The sequence below is a fragment of the Zophobas morio genome, unplaced genomic scaffold (assembly GCF_036711695.1).
Source record: "Zophobas morio isolate AGI-343-1 ecotype UQ-CSIRO unplaced genomic scaffold, CSIRO_AGI_Zmor_V1 ptg000023l, whole genome shotgun sequence".
Classification (NCBI taxonomy): domain Eukaryota; kingdom Metazoa; phylum Arthropoda; class Insecta; order Coleoptera; family Tenebrionidae; genus Zophobas; species Zophobas morio.
Genome location: NW_026972128.1, coordinates 11,952,890 through 11,972,936, shown reverse-complemented (window position 1 = coordinate 11,972,936; position 20,047 = coordinate 11,952,890). Strand labels below are relative to the sequence as shown.

Here is a 20,047-nt window from a genome sequence, read left to right as displayed (position 1 = left end):
CAGTTAAAAGTATGACTGTTATGCAGCAATTGTGAATGAAATGTGCAACTTTGAAAAACTCGTTGAGTCTTTAATCTTTAGCAATTTCGGCTTTTATTCTTTCTCTCGAGCCAATTTCCATGAACCATGATTTTTCGTGGAAGCTCGTGCTCTCCCAAGTTTTATAGTCCCCGTGCAATAATGATATTAAGGGAAATAATTATTATGAAGGTTAGTGCTCCAACGACTCTACGTCTTCTCTTATATTATTATCTACTTATTTTCATCAGACATCTAATAATACATTCGCACTTTCGCCTGCTCCACAAACCAAGATGAAGCGATACGAATCTTCGGTTCAAAGCGTATTATGGGTAAATTTAATTACGCCAAATTTATATCCATCCCAACCGCAACACAAATTCTATTTAATTCTAAACAAGTCCTGTGTGTATCCGAAGAGTCAAAAGTCCGTGAAAGGAACACGTAGTCGATCTAAGTGGCGGTAAGGCGTTGTCTTTCCGGTCTCGTCCTCTTGCACAGGGTTTAGAGACCAATCAGACTGGAGTTCGACACGTGAGTTGATTGTTGTCGAGAATTGCATTAAATTCAATTGCCCAGTGCTGACCTGCACAGCTAAAGGGTTAAATCGTAACGCAGCACACAAACATTCTGAGGAAAACAAACAGACAGTGTGTGGCGCCAACGTTCGTCTCCAATTAATTCGCGGAGAATTATTCATGAAATTTCAGGTTTCATAAATTTTAGAAGCGCGCCACCAACTGGGAATAATTGACTTGATAATTATTCATCTGTAGCATTTGCTTTAATTGTGTTTATAGTTTCCATCTGTTACAATTCTTCGTTTTTTAGGTATCTACAAACGCTGGTCTTATATCGCACTTCGTCAACTTACAAATCGTCGTACCGGAGGCTACCATCCAAGGGACACGGTCGGGAGAACATCACGTGGATGTCGGAAGTGTTATAGATTTGGTCTGTGTTATAGAAAAGGTAAGTCGGTTTAGAGTTAATTTTTTCATTACGCTATCCGCACACAATATGCGAACTGAGATATAAGGAAGGTTCACTTTTTTGCTCTGCGTTGAGTTGCTTAAATATATAATTTTATATAAAACTAGTTATTGACGTCTTTTCAGCTGATTTCTAAGTAACTCACAAAGTAGGTTTGGAGCCACTAGAAATAGTAAAGCAAACTGACAGCATATCTTGTACCCACCACAGAAATTCATGTCAAGATACGTCTGTCCGTCTGTATGTCTGTCTGCCGTCCCGGATTTTTATTGGTCAGATAATCTCCGAAAGTACTGGGTCGATTGTTGTCAAATTTTGTATTTATATTAGGTATATCATGTAGATGGTAAAACGCTAACCAAAATTTGTCTAATCATCCCCACCATTAATGTGACGACGTCACTTCAAAATTGTACACAGTATGTATGTATGTATGTATGTATGTATGTAACTGTTTATTTCTTTCCCATTCGGGACTTGAAAGAAGTCCGGTTTACATTTTTCCCTTAATATATCTATATATGTACAAATATATATCAATTAAACATATTTTAACTTAAACTAATATTCTTTCTCGAAATGCTTCCTTATTTTCGTTTCTTTTCTAATATCATTTTCATCCATTCCAGACCATCACCTGTTTCGTTCAATAGCTCATTCCTATCTTTCTCGACTTCCCGTAACTCTTCACAATCCTTTAGCCAGTGTTCAATCGTCTCCGGAAATTCCCTGCATAATCCGCATCTTCTCTCCTCTTCCTCTTTCCAGTAACAGTTTTCTCCTTCTTCATTTCCCACCCTAAATCTGGCTATTGTCTTTCTGTCTTCATTCTTTCTCCCTCTTATTAGATACTCCGGTAATTTTAGACCTCCTATTATTTCTCCATATTTTGTATTATATCTGGACTCTGCTATTTTTTTCCTTTGCTCTTTTCTTTGTAACTCTTCATCTAGATTTAAAATTTCCTTCCTGGGCTCTGCTCCCTCTATCCTTTTTCTCTCTACTTCTTCTGCCGTTAGACCTCTTACTTCGTAAAATTCTCTTCTTTCTTCCGCTGTCTTCTTATAATTTACCCTTATCTCTTCCCACATTTCTTTCATTATTTTGCATTCAACGTTCTGCCTGATCTTCTCTTCAAATTTCATTGCCCTTCGTACTGCTTCTATTCTTAGTTTTTCTCTCTTCGTTTCCTCTAATACAATGTACTCTGGTGTCTCTTTTTCCAACCCTAACGTCCATTTCAAATACTTTGCCTGTACTCGTTCTAGACTCTCCCTTTCCTTCCATCCCCAGATTTCAGCACCGTACATAATAACACTTTTTATTAAGCTGTCGAAGAGCCATATTCTTCTAACGAAATCGTTCTTCAACCTTCTCTCTGCCAGTCCCCATACCGCCTTCAACAATCTATTTGCCTTCTTTACTGTATTTTCCAAATGTTGGGTTCTTCTTCCATTTCTTTGAAATGTATACCCTAAATATTTAAACGTCGCTACTTCTTCTATCGTCTTTTCTTCCCATTGCCAAACCTCTTTCTTACTTCTCCCTACCGCCTTTCTGAAAACCATCATTTTCGTTTTTTCTACATTCATTTGCAGTTCTCTCCTTCTTAAAAATGTTTGTAGGGTTTTCATCATCTCTCTTATTTCTTTACCCGTTTTTGCCAGTAGGACGATATCGTCTGCATACTGTAGTGACCAGATTTTTGTTTTCCCTAAAGTGACCCCTCCCATCTGTGCCTTCCTAAGATTTTCTTCTAATTTTGCTATATACAAGGAAAAGAGCGTTGGACTTAATGGACATCCTTGCCTAACTCCTTTCTTCGTCCAGAAATTCATCGACGTTTCTCCATTAACTCTGATTCTATTTTCTGTCTCTCTGTAGATTTCTCTAATTCTCTCTATTAGTGTTTTACTGATGCCCCATGTCTTTCATTATCTGCCATAGTCTTTCCCTATTAACCATATCAAAAGCCGCTTTCAAATCTACAAAGAGCGCGTATACCTTTCCTCCTTTTTCGTTTAATTCCCTCCTTACTATGTGATCCAGGGTCGCTATGCATTCGATTGTTCCTCTTCCCTTTCTAAATCCCATTTGCACCTCTGGTAGCAGTTGTTTTTCCTCTATATCCCTTTCCAACTTATGTTGTAAAATGGAACTGTAGATCTTGTAAGTTGTATTCAACAACGTAATTCCTCTATAGTTTTCTACTTTTTCTCTGTTTCCTTTCTTGTGCAGGGGACTGATTAACCCCACTCTCCATTCTTCTGGTAACCCTTCTCCTTTCCAGATCTTATCTAACATTTTCGTGAGTCCCTCAACTATATTCTCTGTTGCGTAAATCCAGTGTTCGTTCTGAATGCCGTCTATTCCTGCAGCTTTTCCTTTCTTCATTTTCCCTATTACTCTTATCACCTCTTCCTTCCCTATTTCTTCCCTTTCTTCTATTGTGCCTGTTTCCTGTCTATTTACTTCTGTCTTCTGTTCTTCGTTAGTTTCTGCGCCTTCTAAAATTCTTATAAAATATTCCCGCCATTCTTCTATCTTGATGTTCTTACTTGGTCCCGTTTTTATCTTCCTTTCTTGGTTTATATATTTCCATGCTTCCGCTTCCGTTCTTATATCCTTTAATTTCTGGTCTTCTTCATCCTGTTTCTTTGCTTTCTTCTCTTTTATTAATTTCTTATAGTCCTTAATTTCTTTTCTATATTCCTTTTCATTACCTCTGTTCTTTAGCCATCGTCTCAATTTCCTTCTTACTTCTATTTTCTTCTGCCAGCATTCTTCGTCCCACCATGAAATTCCCCTCTTTTCTATTCCTCCCATTTTGATAACCTTCTTACGAGATGCCTTCCCCATCTCTACTTTTAGTTTTCTGGCCATCTCTTCCACTGTTCCTCCTCCTGTATTGTACTCTCTCAGTTTTCTTCTATATTCTTCAATCGACTTCTCATTCCATTCGTATATCTCTTTTTCTCTTCTGTTCTCTAACTCTTCCTTCTTAGTTTTTTCCACCTGTGTAATTGTTGGTAGGTGATCTGAGTCGCTCCTTATTCCAACCTCCATATCTCTGATGCCATGGTCCGCTATTTCATTACAGATAACATAATCTATAACTGATCTCCCTTGCCCCCCTATATATGTGTATTCACCCTCTTTGTCACCTTCTGTATTCCCATTCAGTATTTTCCATCCCTTTTCCTCTACCAACTCCAACAGTTTCTTTCCTTCTTTGTTCTCTGTTCGGTCTTTTGATTTCCTTTTTCCCTCATCCTTTTCCTTGTCCCACTCCCATTCAGCTCCCTTGTTTCCAATTCTAGCATTGAAATCCCCGCCTACCACCAAGCAATATTTTTCATCTATTTCATAATTTATTTCATCTAAATCTCTACTGGTCTTTTTTACGTTCTGACTGTATACTGTCATTATCCTCCAACTATTGTCCCCTATTTTAATTCTTCTCTCTTGTATTCCTTCAACTGATTTAATTCTCTCTTCCTCTATTTCTTCTACATCTTCCTTAATGCCTGTTATTATTCCACCCTTTGCTCTTCCCCTCTTCTTGCTTCTTTTCGCATGTTCGGATTTCCATCTATATTCTTTTGGCAATTTATTTCTAGTATTTTCCCAGTTTTTTTCTTCTACCCAAGTCTCAACCAAGCCCACCACCTCGAATTTCCTTATATAATCCCAAAAGTCTTTATCTTTTTTCTTCAACCCACATATGTTCCAAAAAATAATACTTATTCTATCCTTTTCTTCGTCCAAGGTTTCTTTTGTATTTTCAGTTTCTCCTGATTTCTTTCTTTGTTCGATTTTCTTTTTTCTTCCCTTTTCTTTTTCTTGTTCATATTCCTTTTCCGTAGCAAATGTCATCATCGTTCCTTCCTTTTCAATTTCTGCTAGTTTTTTGAGTCTTCTCTTATCTTATCTTCTATAAGTTTATCGTCTTTTTTGCTCCACTTCCATAATTTCCCTTCTACTTCAACTTTTTGAAATTTAACTTTCACAGAGATTCCGTGTTCTCTCTCCTTCTTTGCAAACTCTCGTATTTTCTTTTGAATTATCCTTTCTTTCACAGTGTAATCTGGGTTAATATATATTTCCTGTCCTTTGGGTCTGTTCTTTAACACAGTTTTCTTTTTTGAAATTGTACACAGTAATTGGATTTTAAATTGTATCAAATAACAGTCTTACACATCTCTCCGAATAGGAAACAACATTTTGACATTTAATTTGGAATCTATAAAACCGAATGCATTGAAATCTTGCAGATAGTGTACAGTTATGATAAGCATTATAAAATTTTAATCACAATATATTTACTCATCCCCTCCAAAAAATTGATGACGACATCCAAAATTTTGCTTAATAAATACTATCTAAAATGTACAAAATATGATGAGTCTATGGTTGTAATTTATCATTGCATTCATATATTGTACATTTTCTTATACAGGGTGACTCATTAAAGTCATTGTAAGCATGGTAAACTGTGAATCCAAATAAATCTGCTTATTTCCCCCAAAAAAATTAATGACGTTATCTCAAAATTTTGCGGAATAAATTCTACACAAAATGTGCAAAATATGAGTTTTTACTTGTGATTCATCACAGCATAAGTAATAGGAATTATAATAATGATATTCAGAACATTTTGTCGATTGTAGCTTACTAGTTAATTGTTTTGTTCCTCTGTTTTGAGAAATCGAACGTATTCAAATCAAACTAATTTCTACTTGACATTCTTCCGATGTATAAACATAAACACTTTCAAGTTGTTTTTCTTATCGAGAATAATCTAAGGAAAGACGTACAGTAATGGACTCCATTGGTCAATTTAGTACTCGTTTCTCGATATTTCATAAGGCCGTAGCTAGGGGAGGCTAGGGGATGCTCCCCTAGATATAGACAAGTTATAATTAACCAAATGTGAATTACAGCATCCAAAAACCAAATAAAATGTAGTGTTTTATCCAATGAATGGAAGTCAAAACAATAAAAAAGTCTGGACCATCGCATTGTCATCGGGCTATTGCAATTCGTAGAAACCATGTTTTAGTTTAGTTTGTGTTTCAGGTCTACAGGTTGATATCAGTGTTATGGCTATTTGTCTTAAATTACAAATACTATACAAGGTGTTCATTTTATTTGTTCACTTTATCTGTTCACACCTGACAATTTTTACATAGACAACATATTATACACCCCAGAAGCGATGCAATTTATTTTTTTTTTTTAATACGCAATCATAGCAATCACAGAAAAAATGACAAAGATGTCAATGCCAAATAATGACAAAATTGAAAAAATTAATTCAATTAAAAAAAAATCTAATGCGAAAAAAACATAATAGGCATGCAGTCGTCACGTTTCCCACAGCGAGGGAAGTACTGTCTAAAGTCTTTAGACCATTTTTTTTTAAATGTACTTATAATTTACTTAAGAAAAATCAGAGAACTAATCGAGCCATCGTCACTGACATCACGTTTATTAGTAACACTTATGGAATAATAATAATAAAAACATTTACAAAAGTAGAATGGAAAAAGAAAAGTTCAGTCATTACAACTATATCATTAGAAGTATTCTATAGGTTTCTTATTGCGAAACTTTTTAGATAACACAGAAAAATATCTGGATGTCGTGTAAAGCATAGAGGAACATTAATTGTAATTTTATATAGCAAATATATGACCCTATTTATTTATTTAGACAAGGAACATGTTTCCTTACATTTTCAAGGCATTCAGAGTTAACATACTTCTTTCAAAAAGGATGTTTGTAAAGATTCTAATCTCGAGAAGTGTATAGAATAAAAAAGCAACCACAATTCAAGGTTATACTAACATATATTCCTAGTTTTAAAGACAACATATTTGTAATGAATTTAACAAAAAAATTGGTCTAAGTTTATTTGTCTAAAACTTCCCCCACCCTTGAAGCATAATTTTATTTATTTTTATTTTTATTTATTTTATTTTTTATTTTCCAACGGGGTTACACCCAATTACAGGAAAAACTAAAAATTAAAATTAAAAATTAACAATAACAAGAAAGTAAAACTAAAAAGAAAAGAAAATTCTACCCATATAATGATTGCTTAACACAACTAACAATTTTGTTAATCGAGTCGAAATTTATATCGCATAAGTGTGAAATTTGATTGAAATAACTACACATAATACTAACTGGAGATCTTCTTAAAACGTTAGTTCTGTCAGCAGTACAATAAAATACATGATTATGGCGTGCACTAATTCTTGGTACAAGAAAATTTAAATAATGAAGCAATTCAGGGCAGTCTACTTGATTTCTAACTAAAAAAAACAAAAATTTAATGGCGATAATAATTCGTCTTTTATGTAATGATAAAAAATTAAATCTTAATAATAATAACGAGTGGTCATATCCTCGACAAGGATAGACCCCATCCAAAAGAAAAGACATAAATTTTAAGAACAAGCGTTGAACCGATTCTATATGATCAATATGGTTTTGATAAATTGGAAACCAAATTAAGGCACCATATTCAATTCTCGATCTGACTAGTGCGAAAAATAGAGCCTGTAACGTGTCGACACGCTTAAAGTCACGACAATTTCTGTAAATAAATCCATACGTCCGAAAGCATTTGGAAACCATATCATTTATATGATCGACAAAACTAAGCTTACAATCAAAGAGGATACCAAGATCTTTAATAGACTCACTTCGCTTAATTAAAGTACCATCTATATTGTAAGAAAAGAGTATATCATCATGTTTTCTTGAGTAAGTTACGATGGAGCATTTATCAAGATTTAAGTAAAGTCGATTAACTGAGCACCAATTAACAACAGCTGTTAAATTGTTTTGTAGATTTAGACAATCCTGTATCGAGTTGATTTGGAAAAAAAGTTTTAAATCATCTGCAAACATTAACTTTTTACAAGAGATGTTATCAACGATATCATTAATAAAATATAAAAATAAAAGTGGTCCAAGGTTAGATCCTTGGGGAACACCTGAAGTAGGTTTGATAACAGTAGATGTAAAATTGCGATATCGAATATACTGTTCACGGTCGAAAATGTATGAAGTAAGAAGTTGGATAAGTCTGCCAGAGAATCCAAAGTGCTCAAGCTTATCGATTATAATACAACATATCCAGCTTTTTCGGAAAAGTATAAAATGTGATTCTGTGAATTTTATTTTTTTAATTGTATTCCCAAAATTTCGGGAAAATAAGATGAACCATTCTCGATTTGATCAATAAAATAAACTGCCTCAGCATTTTGCAATTAAACTAAAAACGAGGTTTTCTTAATATAAAAAAAAGAAACATACTATGTATACGCTTCAGTTGAGTTTCTCCACAACAAAACTTTGTAATGAGGTCATCAACATTTTAGCAAGGACACGGGTGTCAATTTGAATATGTGTGATATGTATTCTCAAATATTCGGGAAAAAAGGGTGAACCATTCTTGATTTAATCAATTAAAAAGATGAAAATACCAGGGATCAACAACTCTAACGGAATCGGCTTGTCCAAGTTGTAATAGTTATAATAAACAAATTCAAGGTACATTCACAAAACACAAGTGTAGGAGTACATTGTTGTAAAAAATTTAAATACACTTTAGTACGCGAAATGTTAACCAGACGTCATCAAATTATTGGTGGAAATGATTATACTAATTCTGGCTTGCGTTTTACCATCTGCATAGTATTCCTCATATACATAGGAAATGAGTCTAATAGTTCCAGAGATTATCTCTTTCCAATAAATATCAACACAGACGATATATAGGAAACGGGGACCTATTTTTTCATACTTTAAGGGTCACGAAATCTCTAGAAAACATGAAAATAACCATTCGTTAAAGTACAATACTTCTTTGCTCTGGAAGTAAAAATTGCAAAATATACTAACTGGCCATCCTGAAATATTCGATTTTTCAAAAATCCAACTGATAAATTCCATCTGTGGGTAAACTCTATCATATTTAACTGTGATATAAGATACATAGAAAACTGGATTTTACGTAATGGCTAAGCAGAATAAAGTTATTATTATTATTAATATAAGGCGAGCAGAGGTTATGAAACCTATTTTGCTCAAATTAATTTTTATTAACCACCAGATTATTTAATTAAAGTTGTGGGAGTGAATAAATACGTCACAGTTGGGGTGGGATTCGAACCCACCTTTTTCACTTGTCGGGCGAGTATTCTACTAAGTGAACTATCGGATGTGATTATCTTTCTTCATTTTCCACGTTATATTGTGCCGCCACAAAGTTAAATCAGAAAACTTCCTATATTCCTACTCTTGTAACAGACCCTACTGATGTACTTCGATGTGCAAACAATCTTTAGGTGTGGAAGGAATGACAGTTCGAAATAAAAAATTACTCCTAGATCCTTATTCATGTAATATTTTTGTTTAATAATATGATCTTTACTCAAATGCAATTTGGATTTAACATATTAGTGATATATGTAGTTTTGTATTATCGGGGAATACGAGTACTGTACGCATACAACGGCTCTTCTTAAATATTGTCTAAGTGTGGCTAAATTACAGGGTGTAGATCGATCACTAACCAAACCATGTTAATTGTCTTAATATTACTGTAAATTACTGAATATAGTAGTGCTCAAAAAGTTTATAAAAATTTGGTAATACATGCCTGTAGCAATTTGACTATACTTTAATATCACCGTTTTTCAGAATTGGTCAAATTCTAGATTACTGAAAAAATTGCAAAAAGTTAAAAATAACTGATAGGGACTCAGCTAAATTATATCTACAATCACAAACAATGAAACTGGAAAACAGATCATCTCCCGCTGTGAATTTATTGAAGCATTTGGGCCTTTCTTTAATCAATTCAAGTGGCTGTAATGTTGTTTGCCTGTCGATATCTTGTCTGTAAAAATTTTCAATTTTGTGGAAGCGCCAAAACCTTCCAGGTAAGTAGGGTGAATTCATTATTCGAAAACTTTTAACAATCGTCAAGTATTCTTGTAACGCAAGTATAGTACAGTCGATTAAAAAAGTACATTTTGATTGTTCAGTTCTTACTAAACCATAATACCACCCCGCCACAAATCTGACTCACTTGGGCACGCAACTCCCAACGTTTGCGGTGAAATCCCGAATGATTCCCTGTTTCATTCTGAACTATCTGAGGCTCGTCTAACAATAATTCCAGAACAACTTCCGTTCTAATATGTAGTAAGATTTCCTCACAGATTTAAAATAAATTGTTAAAACTAGAATATTTAATAGTTATAAAGACCTGCAAAAAAACACGCTCATTATCAACAGTGTGTGACATATACCTAGTATCAAAATTTAAATAATGAATTCAACTATAAACGACATCCAAAACAACACGTTTCTAGAAACAGTTAAAAAATATAACAATGACTTCTATTCTTAAAGTGTTTTCAATTTTAAAATGAGTCCAATGTTAACGCAGAGTAGAAGAATAGCATTTCCGTTTCACACCTGGAAAGCCTGCAACTTCCATAAAATCTCATTTTTCCGTCAAAGGAAAAGAATATATTTCTATGTTTCCATATTTCCAATCAATTATCGCCGCTGTACTACGAAAGAGCGAAATTTGAATTGTTCAGTTGGTACGAATGAATGTAGTCGTTCTCATATGTGTAAAAATAAAATAAGTCTGACTGTGTCTACGTGTTTCTTATAGCGCGTTACTCTGATAGAAGTAGCGCGAATCACTTCTTATTCCATATAACGTAGAATTACAGTAACAAACGAATTTCACTCCGTGGAATAAATTCACATCATTATATCGATGCGGAGTGCAAAGGGCCGTAATATTCTTGACAACAGCCAACGGCTCAAATTCCCGTCGTCCCAGCAACGACTGCACCACTGCCTAGTACGTGCCTGGAATTTCCTTGAACCTAACCGGAAGAATCACCAGTTATATATATAGACTTCAGACTATATAAAAACAGATGCTACAGAAGGTCTAAATATATAATGTTCAGTTCGGTTCACCAGCATCGAGCATACTTCGATATAAATCTTGAATTTTACTGCATACGTCGCTGCTTGTACTTATATTCCAATCCATAAATTAAGTGCAGTTTTTCGCATTTGGTCATTCTAAAGAAAATGGGGGCCAGATATAAATTGATCCTTTGTACCGTACTGTGATTATCCCACTACAAAAGAAATATTTTCGCAGTAGACAGGACGCAATAAACTTACAGGAATTTGGCGCATGCTAGTTGTTTCTGGGATATATAAAGGATAATAATCCTTTGTTTCTCTATTCGACCTCAGTAAATCTTGAACACCGATTTAATATTTTATAATTCCACGGTGAAAAGTAACTCGATGATACCACCACATCCAGTAATAGATTAAGGCCGGAACAAAAATTACGCTGGCCGAAACTCTACAAAAGTGGATAATAAAATGATGACTTATGACTACGTTTAAAAACTGGTTGCTTCTTTATTTTACATTTTTACTTCTCCGGCGTAAACTAAGGAAGTAATAAAGTTCATGTGCCATCTGGTGAATGTCGAATTTTTACTCGACGTAGAATATAAAAAAAAATAGGATTCCTGTTTCCGTCTGTCTATTGTCTGTTGATGATTTTAGTAGACAGATAACTGCTGGATCGATATATGTATTTTAAAAATACCATGTAGGCGTGAAGGTAAAATTTGTATAATCACGAAAAAACTTTCTTTACATTTTGGAAACTTTGAGAACAACGATTAACTCCATTTCTCCATGACTCCATGGTCTCAAGAAAGTTACTGACGTCGGAAAACTTACAAAATAAATATTTGTTAAAGACAGTTTGCCTTAACTTTGAGATACATCATTTGCTCTTCGGTAATGCGCTTTTATTTTTTAGAACTAAATATTTAGACAGAAAGTCACAACTAATGTTCGTGTGAGGCACTGATCAATCATCTGTTTTTTTGTAATGTTTTTCATTTAATTTTGTGTACCTACTATTAGCAACTTGGTACGTGACCCACTCAAACAAAGCAGCAATAAGTTCCTACAGTGACAGCTCGTGAATGCAAATTAAGGAAGACATACAGTTAATAATAATAATAATAATTTATTAACGGAAATCCATTTACAAAATATATATATAACGGCACAAGCATAATAAAAAAAATAATAATAATTTTTACTTAACACTTAAAATTATTATATTCATTAGAAAATACTAAATTAAAAACTTTGCTATTTTAAAATTAATCTTAAATTCTTCTTAAACACTTGTTTTGGACTATCAAATAAATTAAATGTTTCATGTTTACAAAGATCATTTACAACCTAACATCATTCTCCTCAAGGGGTGATTACGAGCTAAATTTGTGGCGAACGAACTAATTCTAAAAATTTGCTTGCTTCTGGTGTTTCTAATTTCCGGAGGGCTAATAAGGAAGGATAATTTCTCCAGAATGGCGCTATTATCAATGGAACTATTGATGACCCCATGAAGAAATGTTAAATCACTAGTTAGTCTACGTGTATGTAAAGTTTGCATGTTGAGGAAATTAAGAATAGTTGAGTATTTTTTTGGACTTTTTCGAGAGCAGCAGCATCGACATCGAATATTGGATACCAAACGGATGAAGCATATTCTAAATGAGGTCGAACTAAAGAGCAATAGAGGATTCAATACAGCAGGAGATAAATCTTTACAGTTTCTCCATAAAAATCCCTACAGTTTGAAAGCTTTAGTTATAACAGTAAGGTAATGATTCTTGAAAGATAATGACGAGTCGAATAATACACCAAGATTTTTAACTTCATTAACATAATCGATAACAGTTTTATGCAGTACATAATCGAAATGTATTATGGACTTCTTATTACAAAATGAAATAGAATGGCATTTGATAGTATTTAAGTGCAATTCATTAAGTGTACACCATGAACAAAATGCATCCAAATTAGATTGAACAAGAAATGTGTTGAATAGATCTCTAATGCAACTAAAAAGTTTTAAATCATCAACAAAAAATAGAAAATTACAATGATGAAATACTTGCGATAGGTCATTTATAAATAACAAAAACAAAAGAGGACCACAGTGCGAACCTTGTGGCACTCCTGACGTTACTTGAAAAGGCTCCGATAGAAAATTACCTAACCTTACCTGTTGCCATCTATCACATCAAAACGATCTCAGCCAGATAATCGTTTCCCGTCTAAATCCCAAATGGGACAGTTTTAATAATAAGATCCTCTGATTAACTTTATCGAATGCTTTCGAAAAATCGGTATATATTGCATCCACTTGACATCTATTCCCAAAGGATTCGTTAAGATAAGAATAGTATTGAATTAAGTTGGTCAATGATGATCTCTTAGGACGGAATCCATGTTGCTTTTCAGTCAAAATAGAAGAACTCATCCATGATCGCTGTTTAGATACAATTAGATTAAAAATTTTTGGCAATATCATTTGATTACACACCCCACGATAACTATCAACTTGATTACGTTGGCCTGCTTTGTATATAGGGACAATATAACTAATTTTCCATTCATCTGGAAACTTCAAATCAATCAATGACAACTTGAATAAGTTACATATGGGAGGAGACAACGTAAATATGCACTTCTTTATAAACAGGCTTGGAATACCATCTGGGCCAGGATTGCATGATACTTTCAGATTCAAAATACTGTCAAAGACATCAGTAGTAGAGACATGTAATCCAGGATCGTTAATACTGTTGGTAATAAATGAAGAACAATCATAATCACTAAGGTTGTCATGGGAATAGACAGATGAAAAATATTCAGCAAATAGTTTAGCGATGTCATGGCCATCCTTAGCAACTTTATGGTTCAAAAACATTTCTGTTGGAATATCATTGCAGCGTTTTCTATCCTTAATAAATTTCCAAACAAATTTGGGATTATTATAAATATTAGTATTAATTTTTCTAATATAAGAATCATAAAGTTTACTACTCAATTATTTACAGTGGGCTCTCATTAGTGAGCTAAACTAGTCGTAATCATGTAGGTTTCTAGTTTGCTTAAATTTTTGATGGGCTACTTTCTTTTTAAATGTTAAAGATTTAAGATCTTTATTAAACCATTAGGAGTTTGACCTAATGATTTTCTTTGGTATAAATTGGTCAATGGCACAGTAAAGAATCTCATAAAATAACTTTATCCTATCATCAAGGTTCAAATCACGAAAATAAATATCCCAAGGAACAGAAGCAAAAAACTCGTTAATAAGAATATAATTGCCCTTGACAAAATCAAAAACTTCAATTTCGATACTCAAAGTATCTCCAATTGAGCCATTAATCAACCATGAGTAAGGAGTATGGTGTAAACTACCAGAAAAGGGAGAATCAATCGCAGTGTTGACTTCCAGGTCACAAAAATTGGAAAATACTAAATCTAAAAATATACCTCTGCTATTGGCAATCTTATTAACTTGATACAGATTCAAAAACGAATACGTGTTCCATAACACTTCCACTACAGGAGAGCAATAAGCTGAATTGAGCATACCAAACCTATCAAAACGAATATGAGGTAAATTAAAGTCACCTGCAATTATGACGTTAGAATCAGGGATTATGTTATAAACACTTTCCAGATCCACGCATTGACTTTTATAAATTCCACAGCCGAGTTAGGTGGAATGTAAACACCCCCAATGACCAATTGCAAATCATTTAAATTAATGCGGATAAATACACTATCCACCTTGTTACCCAACTTTACCAACGAAGAACGATATATCTTTTTTACTGCTATTAATACGCCGCCACCTAACATTTTGTTACTAATATTAACATTACGATCCGCACGAAAGACGTTGTAATTTGACAATGACAGTTCCTCGTCACAAATAACACCATGCAACCAAGTTTCAGTTATTATTATGACATCGTATACACAAGAATTAAAATATAGAGAGAAGTCATTAATCTTCGTACGAAGGCCACCCGTATTAAAGTACAGAAAGCTTAGTTTTTTGGAGACTTGTGGACCTCCCCTTTTTTCGAAATAAAAGCCATATTATTCTTGTATTTAAGAGTTATTTTGTTGTCACCTTTTGAAATTTTCTCTTTGAACTCTTTTATGATCAAACTATTAGATTCACGTTGCAATTTGGTCAGATCGGCATGAAAATGAAATTGCTTGTTAGTGTTGTTTTTATTTGAACGCAAAATATTCTTAGCCTCCTCGCTGTTCTCGTAAATTATCTTTAATGGACTATCACACTGGGTTTAGGTAGACCAAGACGAACATTTTTTTTGGCTGAGGAAATGATCCCAATTGATCTAAAACAGAAAAGACATAGTTAAAATGGATCACACAACTTATATTTACCCAAAGTGTGATTTATATGTGTTTTCATCTTGTTTATTATGTTGGAAAATACCATAGCGTTATGAATCGTCAACCTGTTCCCGGATTTCGTTAAACGCACATAAAATATTTTTTTCTTCATCGCACCAGCATTATCAGTTACAATTTTCATATAACTGAAGTGCATTATTTGTTGTTGGTTCCCCTTGCCAATTTATACGACTTAGTTATGTTTCGTTTTCAATTAGAAGTCTCTTACTCTCTATACAACCGCAGTAAAACCAAACATCCGTCAGAATAAAAACTCGTTCATCATGAAGCATTTGTTTCTACAACTAATAATCTTTCGCATTGACGTTTAACGATGAATGAATGCATGAATGAACAAATGACAACCAGCAAAAAATCGGTTTTCTTTTAATTGAAACTGAAAGTGTTTGCATCGTTTTTATTCGAACGTTTTTCCACCTACTGTTTGAAAGATCAGTGGCATCGCATCGAGGGTGGTTCATGGGGGTTTTGCTCCATTCGACTTTTAATTTGTTTTTTCTGTATTTCCACATTACTACGATACGTGGTGCCGTGGTTACAGTTATTGCATATGTTTCGAAATCACCCTGTCTACTCGTATATCACCAACCCGATAAAAATAACTGCAACATAACGCCTTCCACTCTTTCATTGCTCTATTAAAATTAACTATCTACCAAACTTTAATGCAGCGTTTCAAAAACTGTTGTGGGCGAGCACAAACTTGTTACAGTTTTTAATTTATTTCAGACTGGACGCAGAACTTTAACATTTTATGTTTATTATTGACTTTTATTTGTAGATGAATAAAAATTTCCAGACAAATTTAATACATTAGGAAAATAGAATTATGTCTAAAATTTTTTGAGAGATACGTGCCGACCGTACATATGTACATATATATATTACATGTGTGTATTAATTGTGTAGCTTAATTTTCTAAATCAATAAAACCAGTAACACACTGTTTCTTATTCATGCTGCAGTTGACAGCAATTACACAAATGTAAACAAATGTAACACCACAAACGCGTTCATTCAACTATAAACAAAAGATTTATCCAATTTCAACAAGAACTCTAGAATCGTTTGTGATCGTCGCACCGTGCAAGATCATCAAACTACATTCAAGTATTCTTGAAGAAACTTCTTCGAAGTAGTTAGCGCGATGCAGCAAATGTAGGTAGCGACCTCGGGTTGATTTATGATCGTTCCTTAATTCAGCCGCAAACGCTTGATTCTCCAGCTTTTGACCCGCTAAGCTGGCACGTTAATGTCCATAGTCACATGTGAATCCATTTATAAACATCTCAGGCCATAATGAAGCCACTAAAGCGTGTATTCCGAGAAAGTTTGATGATATGTGGATCTGTTTCAGAGTCCTACACCTCCTCAATACGTCTTTTGGTACCACAATGAACACATGATCAACTACGACACCGCTAGGGGTGGCATAACTGTGGAGACCGTGCCAGGAGCTCGAACGCAGAGCCGTCTCACCATAAGAGACACAAATGACGCCGATTCAGGAAATTACACTTGCTCGGCCTCGAACACCGAGCCCGCTTCCATCTACGTCTTCGTGTCCGAAGGTGAGCTGAATATAATGTTTATGGTTATTCTATACGGAAACGACAAAATTAAATAAGGTATATGCCAGATTTTGGTCTGTAATTAAAAGTTTTTGTCTCTAAGTATATGAAAACTACCCCTTTTCCCCCTGCTGAATTTTACTCTGTTTTATAAATGTATAGTTTATTATAATTTGAATAATTATTATCGATTGAAATAAAACACATTTTTGCTCTGTCTAAGCAACTTCGCGGAAACTTATTATAAGTCAAGGGCGATGTTTGCGCCAGAGCTATTCTATAGTTGAACATAACTCAACCGCAGTTATACATTTGAATTTGAACGACTACTTGATTGGTGACTGATGACAAAAATTTTCTCTTGATAAAAGTAGTTATGATAAAGGAGCATAATAATAGAAAATGCTCAAGAAATGGAAAGTCTTCCTATTAGCAATATATTAACAGCATTCTGACCCAACAAGGTTACAGATTACAGATTTTCCTCCATTTTTCTTATCCTCCGTTGCTGTTGTCTAGTCCTTCTTTCTTTCTTCTTGATATTCCTCTCTTGAATACTTACTTGTTGGCTTTGTATTTTCCATCCTTGCCACATGTCCCATCTATCTCATCCTCTAAATTGGTTATGAACGATTCTCCATAGAATTACATCACCATTTGTCTTTTTCCTCCCGAAAACCCCCTATTTTTTTTCCCCACATATCCATCTTAGGACTTTTCGTAGAAAAAGTTTAGTGCATCTTTATCTTTTTTGTTCAGTATCATAGTTTCATATTCATAAGTGACCACCGTCTTCTTGTGATATTGTAGATTCTCTTTTTAGCATTTTTTGATCATTCGCCACAGATTCTCCACACTCCCCATAGTTCTGTTTCCTTTATTAATTCTATCTTACATTTGCTTGCTAATCTAGTTCCTTCTCTATCATTTCGTTTATTTTGTACTTTTGGAAAGAATATCCAGCAAAGCAAAGCCCTTATAATTTTCGCACGTAGTCTCCTCTCCTTTTTAGTGTACTGAGTAGATCATTGATTCCCTCTCTCTCTCTCTTGGCATTTTTTCTCTTGGCATACTTTTTTGACTGTCATGTGATATACTCGTCCAGCTTTTATTCCTCTACTTACTGTTACCACAAATAAGGGAAATGCTGTCTGTTATTTCAAGACTTTAAATAAATGCTCGAAAATAAGATCTACGGTTAAGAGGACCCACTAACGTTTCTTTATACGTTATCAAAATGGTAAATGCTTAGATCGACCTGATGAAAATAGTATATTATTAGCCAAGGTTGCAGAGCCAAGCATTCTAGACCGAGCGCAAATTAGAACCCGAGACGCGCAGCGTCGAGGGCTCTGAAGCGCGAGGTCTAGAAGTGGCTTTGCAACCGTGGTTAATATACTATTTTTTCACTAGTAGAAACCATAAGACAATAAACTGAAAAAATAAACGTTCAATTTTTTGACGCAACATGATTTTGTTTTGATTTCTAATCAAACTTAATCTAAATCTTCAACACAAAGAAAACCGTTTATACTTGTCGCTGAGTTAATCATTTTATCTTCTACCGTCTACCAACTACCATGCGTATACTCAAGTAATGTTTGTAGCACACATTTGTTCATTTTTTAAGAAATAATTACATCAAACATTGCGTACATAACCTCAATTTTTCTTTTTGAACCGGTGGTCGCAAAAGTTGAATTTGCTACCTCTAAATGAGTCGACATTTGCATGCGTCATGGCTGCTAGTGAAAAAAATACATTTTCATCAATCCCAAGCAAATTGGAAAATTCCAAATTTGCCAAACGAACACTAAATTCTCTGCTCATTCATACTAGATTCTACGTACTAGCACTTAAAAAACATGAAGACTGAAAATAGGACACCAGTGCTGAGAGTTAGGTACGTTGCAGACAATCTTTCCAATAAAAGTAAGATGACTAACAAAATTATGTAGAACAATACAGGCGAATTTTGTTAATACTAAATAAAAAATAAAAAATAAAAAATAAAAAATATAGGATATGTTTCAGTCTGAAATGTTTTTCTTATCTACTTCCCTCAGGGATGTAAGTTATTAACTTATTTCCCGTTGCCAACAGCAACCAAAACTTGTTTGGTAAAATTGGCTTACTTCCATCAAATTGATGTTATAATACTGTGCTACAATATAGGGAATGGAAAAGAGTAATTAACACAACCCAACTGAACTAAATTTACTTTAAAAAACTGCATTAATAAAACAGACGAAAGCTCTAACCAAGAAACATCGAACTGATTATGGAAGAAACTTTCTACGTAATTTTTGTGCCAAGTGTATAATATTAATTTAAAAAAAAATGCTAAAAACCATACCCCCGCAAATGGAAAGTGACTGTTATGTAGCCTGTTCATTTCAGTGGAAATGTAATGATTTAAAAATCTCTAGTAAGGAAGCCAGTAGTCGGGGGAGTTACTTTGTCCCACGAGAATGAAGTTATTTTGTCGGGACGTAGCCGACTTAAAAATATATATTTTTTTTGTATAACTACATTTTAACAACTAGATAATTTGGTAAAATTAATTTTTATTAATTTATTAATACTAATTAAAATACGTTATCTCCACAACAAAATGTATTCTAATTGAAAACCCTGGACAGATTATTGAATCTGTGTGGCAGCAATAACGTGTTGCATGCCCTGGATTGTGGGCAAAAATACATTTTTAACTTTGGTATAAACAACAAAAATCAACTCATCATTGAAAATTGTATTTCTGCGTTTTGACACTCCGACTTATTACGACTACGACGAGCGGATCACGCAGATCACCGCAATTCCACTCCACCCGAGGCGATTTACGGTCACTGCTGCGATTACGCCGAGTGACACAGTTCCTTCTACGACGAGCGGATCATGCAGAAAGCTGCAATTCCATCCACCCGTGATGATAAGAGTGCAGATTGCCGAAGTAGCGCAATTCCATCCGAACCCCAACGTTCATCAATCCCTATACATAGACAGACAGACAGACGGACGGAAACGGTAGATTCGTGCTCTAGGGGTCATGAAAAGTCGAG

General features: G+C 34.2%; 1 protein-coding gene across 3 annotated transcripts in view; it reads left to right on the top strand.

Annotated features, from left to right (window-relative positions):
- Positions 1-20,047, top strand: part of LOC135134514 (hemicentin-2-like) — a 392,661-nt gene that overhangs the window by 369,999 nt on the left and 2,615 nt on the right. For all 3 annotated transcript variants that reach the window (XM_064063218.1, XM_064063219.1, XM_064063220.1), the window contains 2 exons: positions 853-993; positions 16,772-16,985. In XM_064063218.1, the coding sequence (XP_063919288.1) occupies positions 853-993; positions 16,772-16,985 (355 nt within the window). The remainder of the gene's footprint in view (positions 1-852; positions 994-16,771; positions 16,986-20,047) is intronic.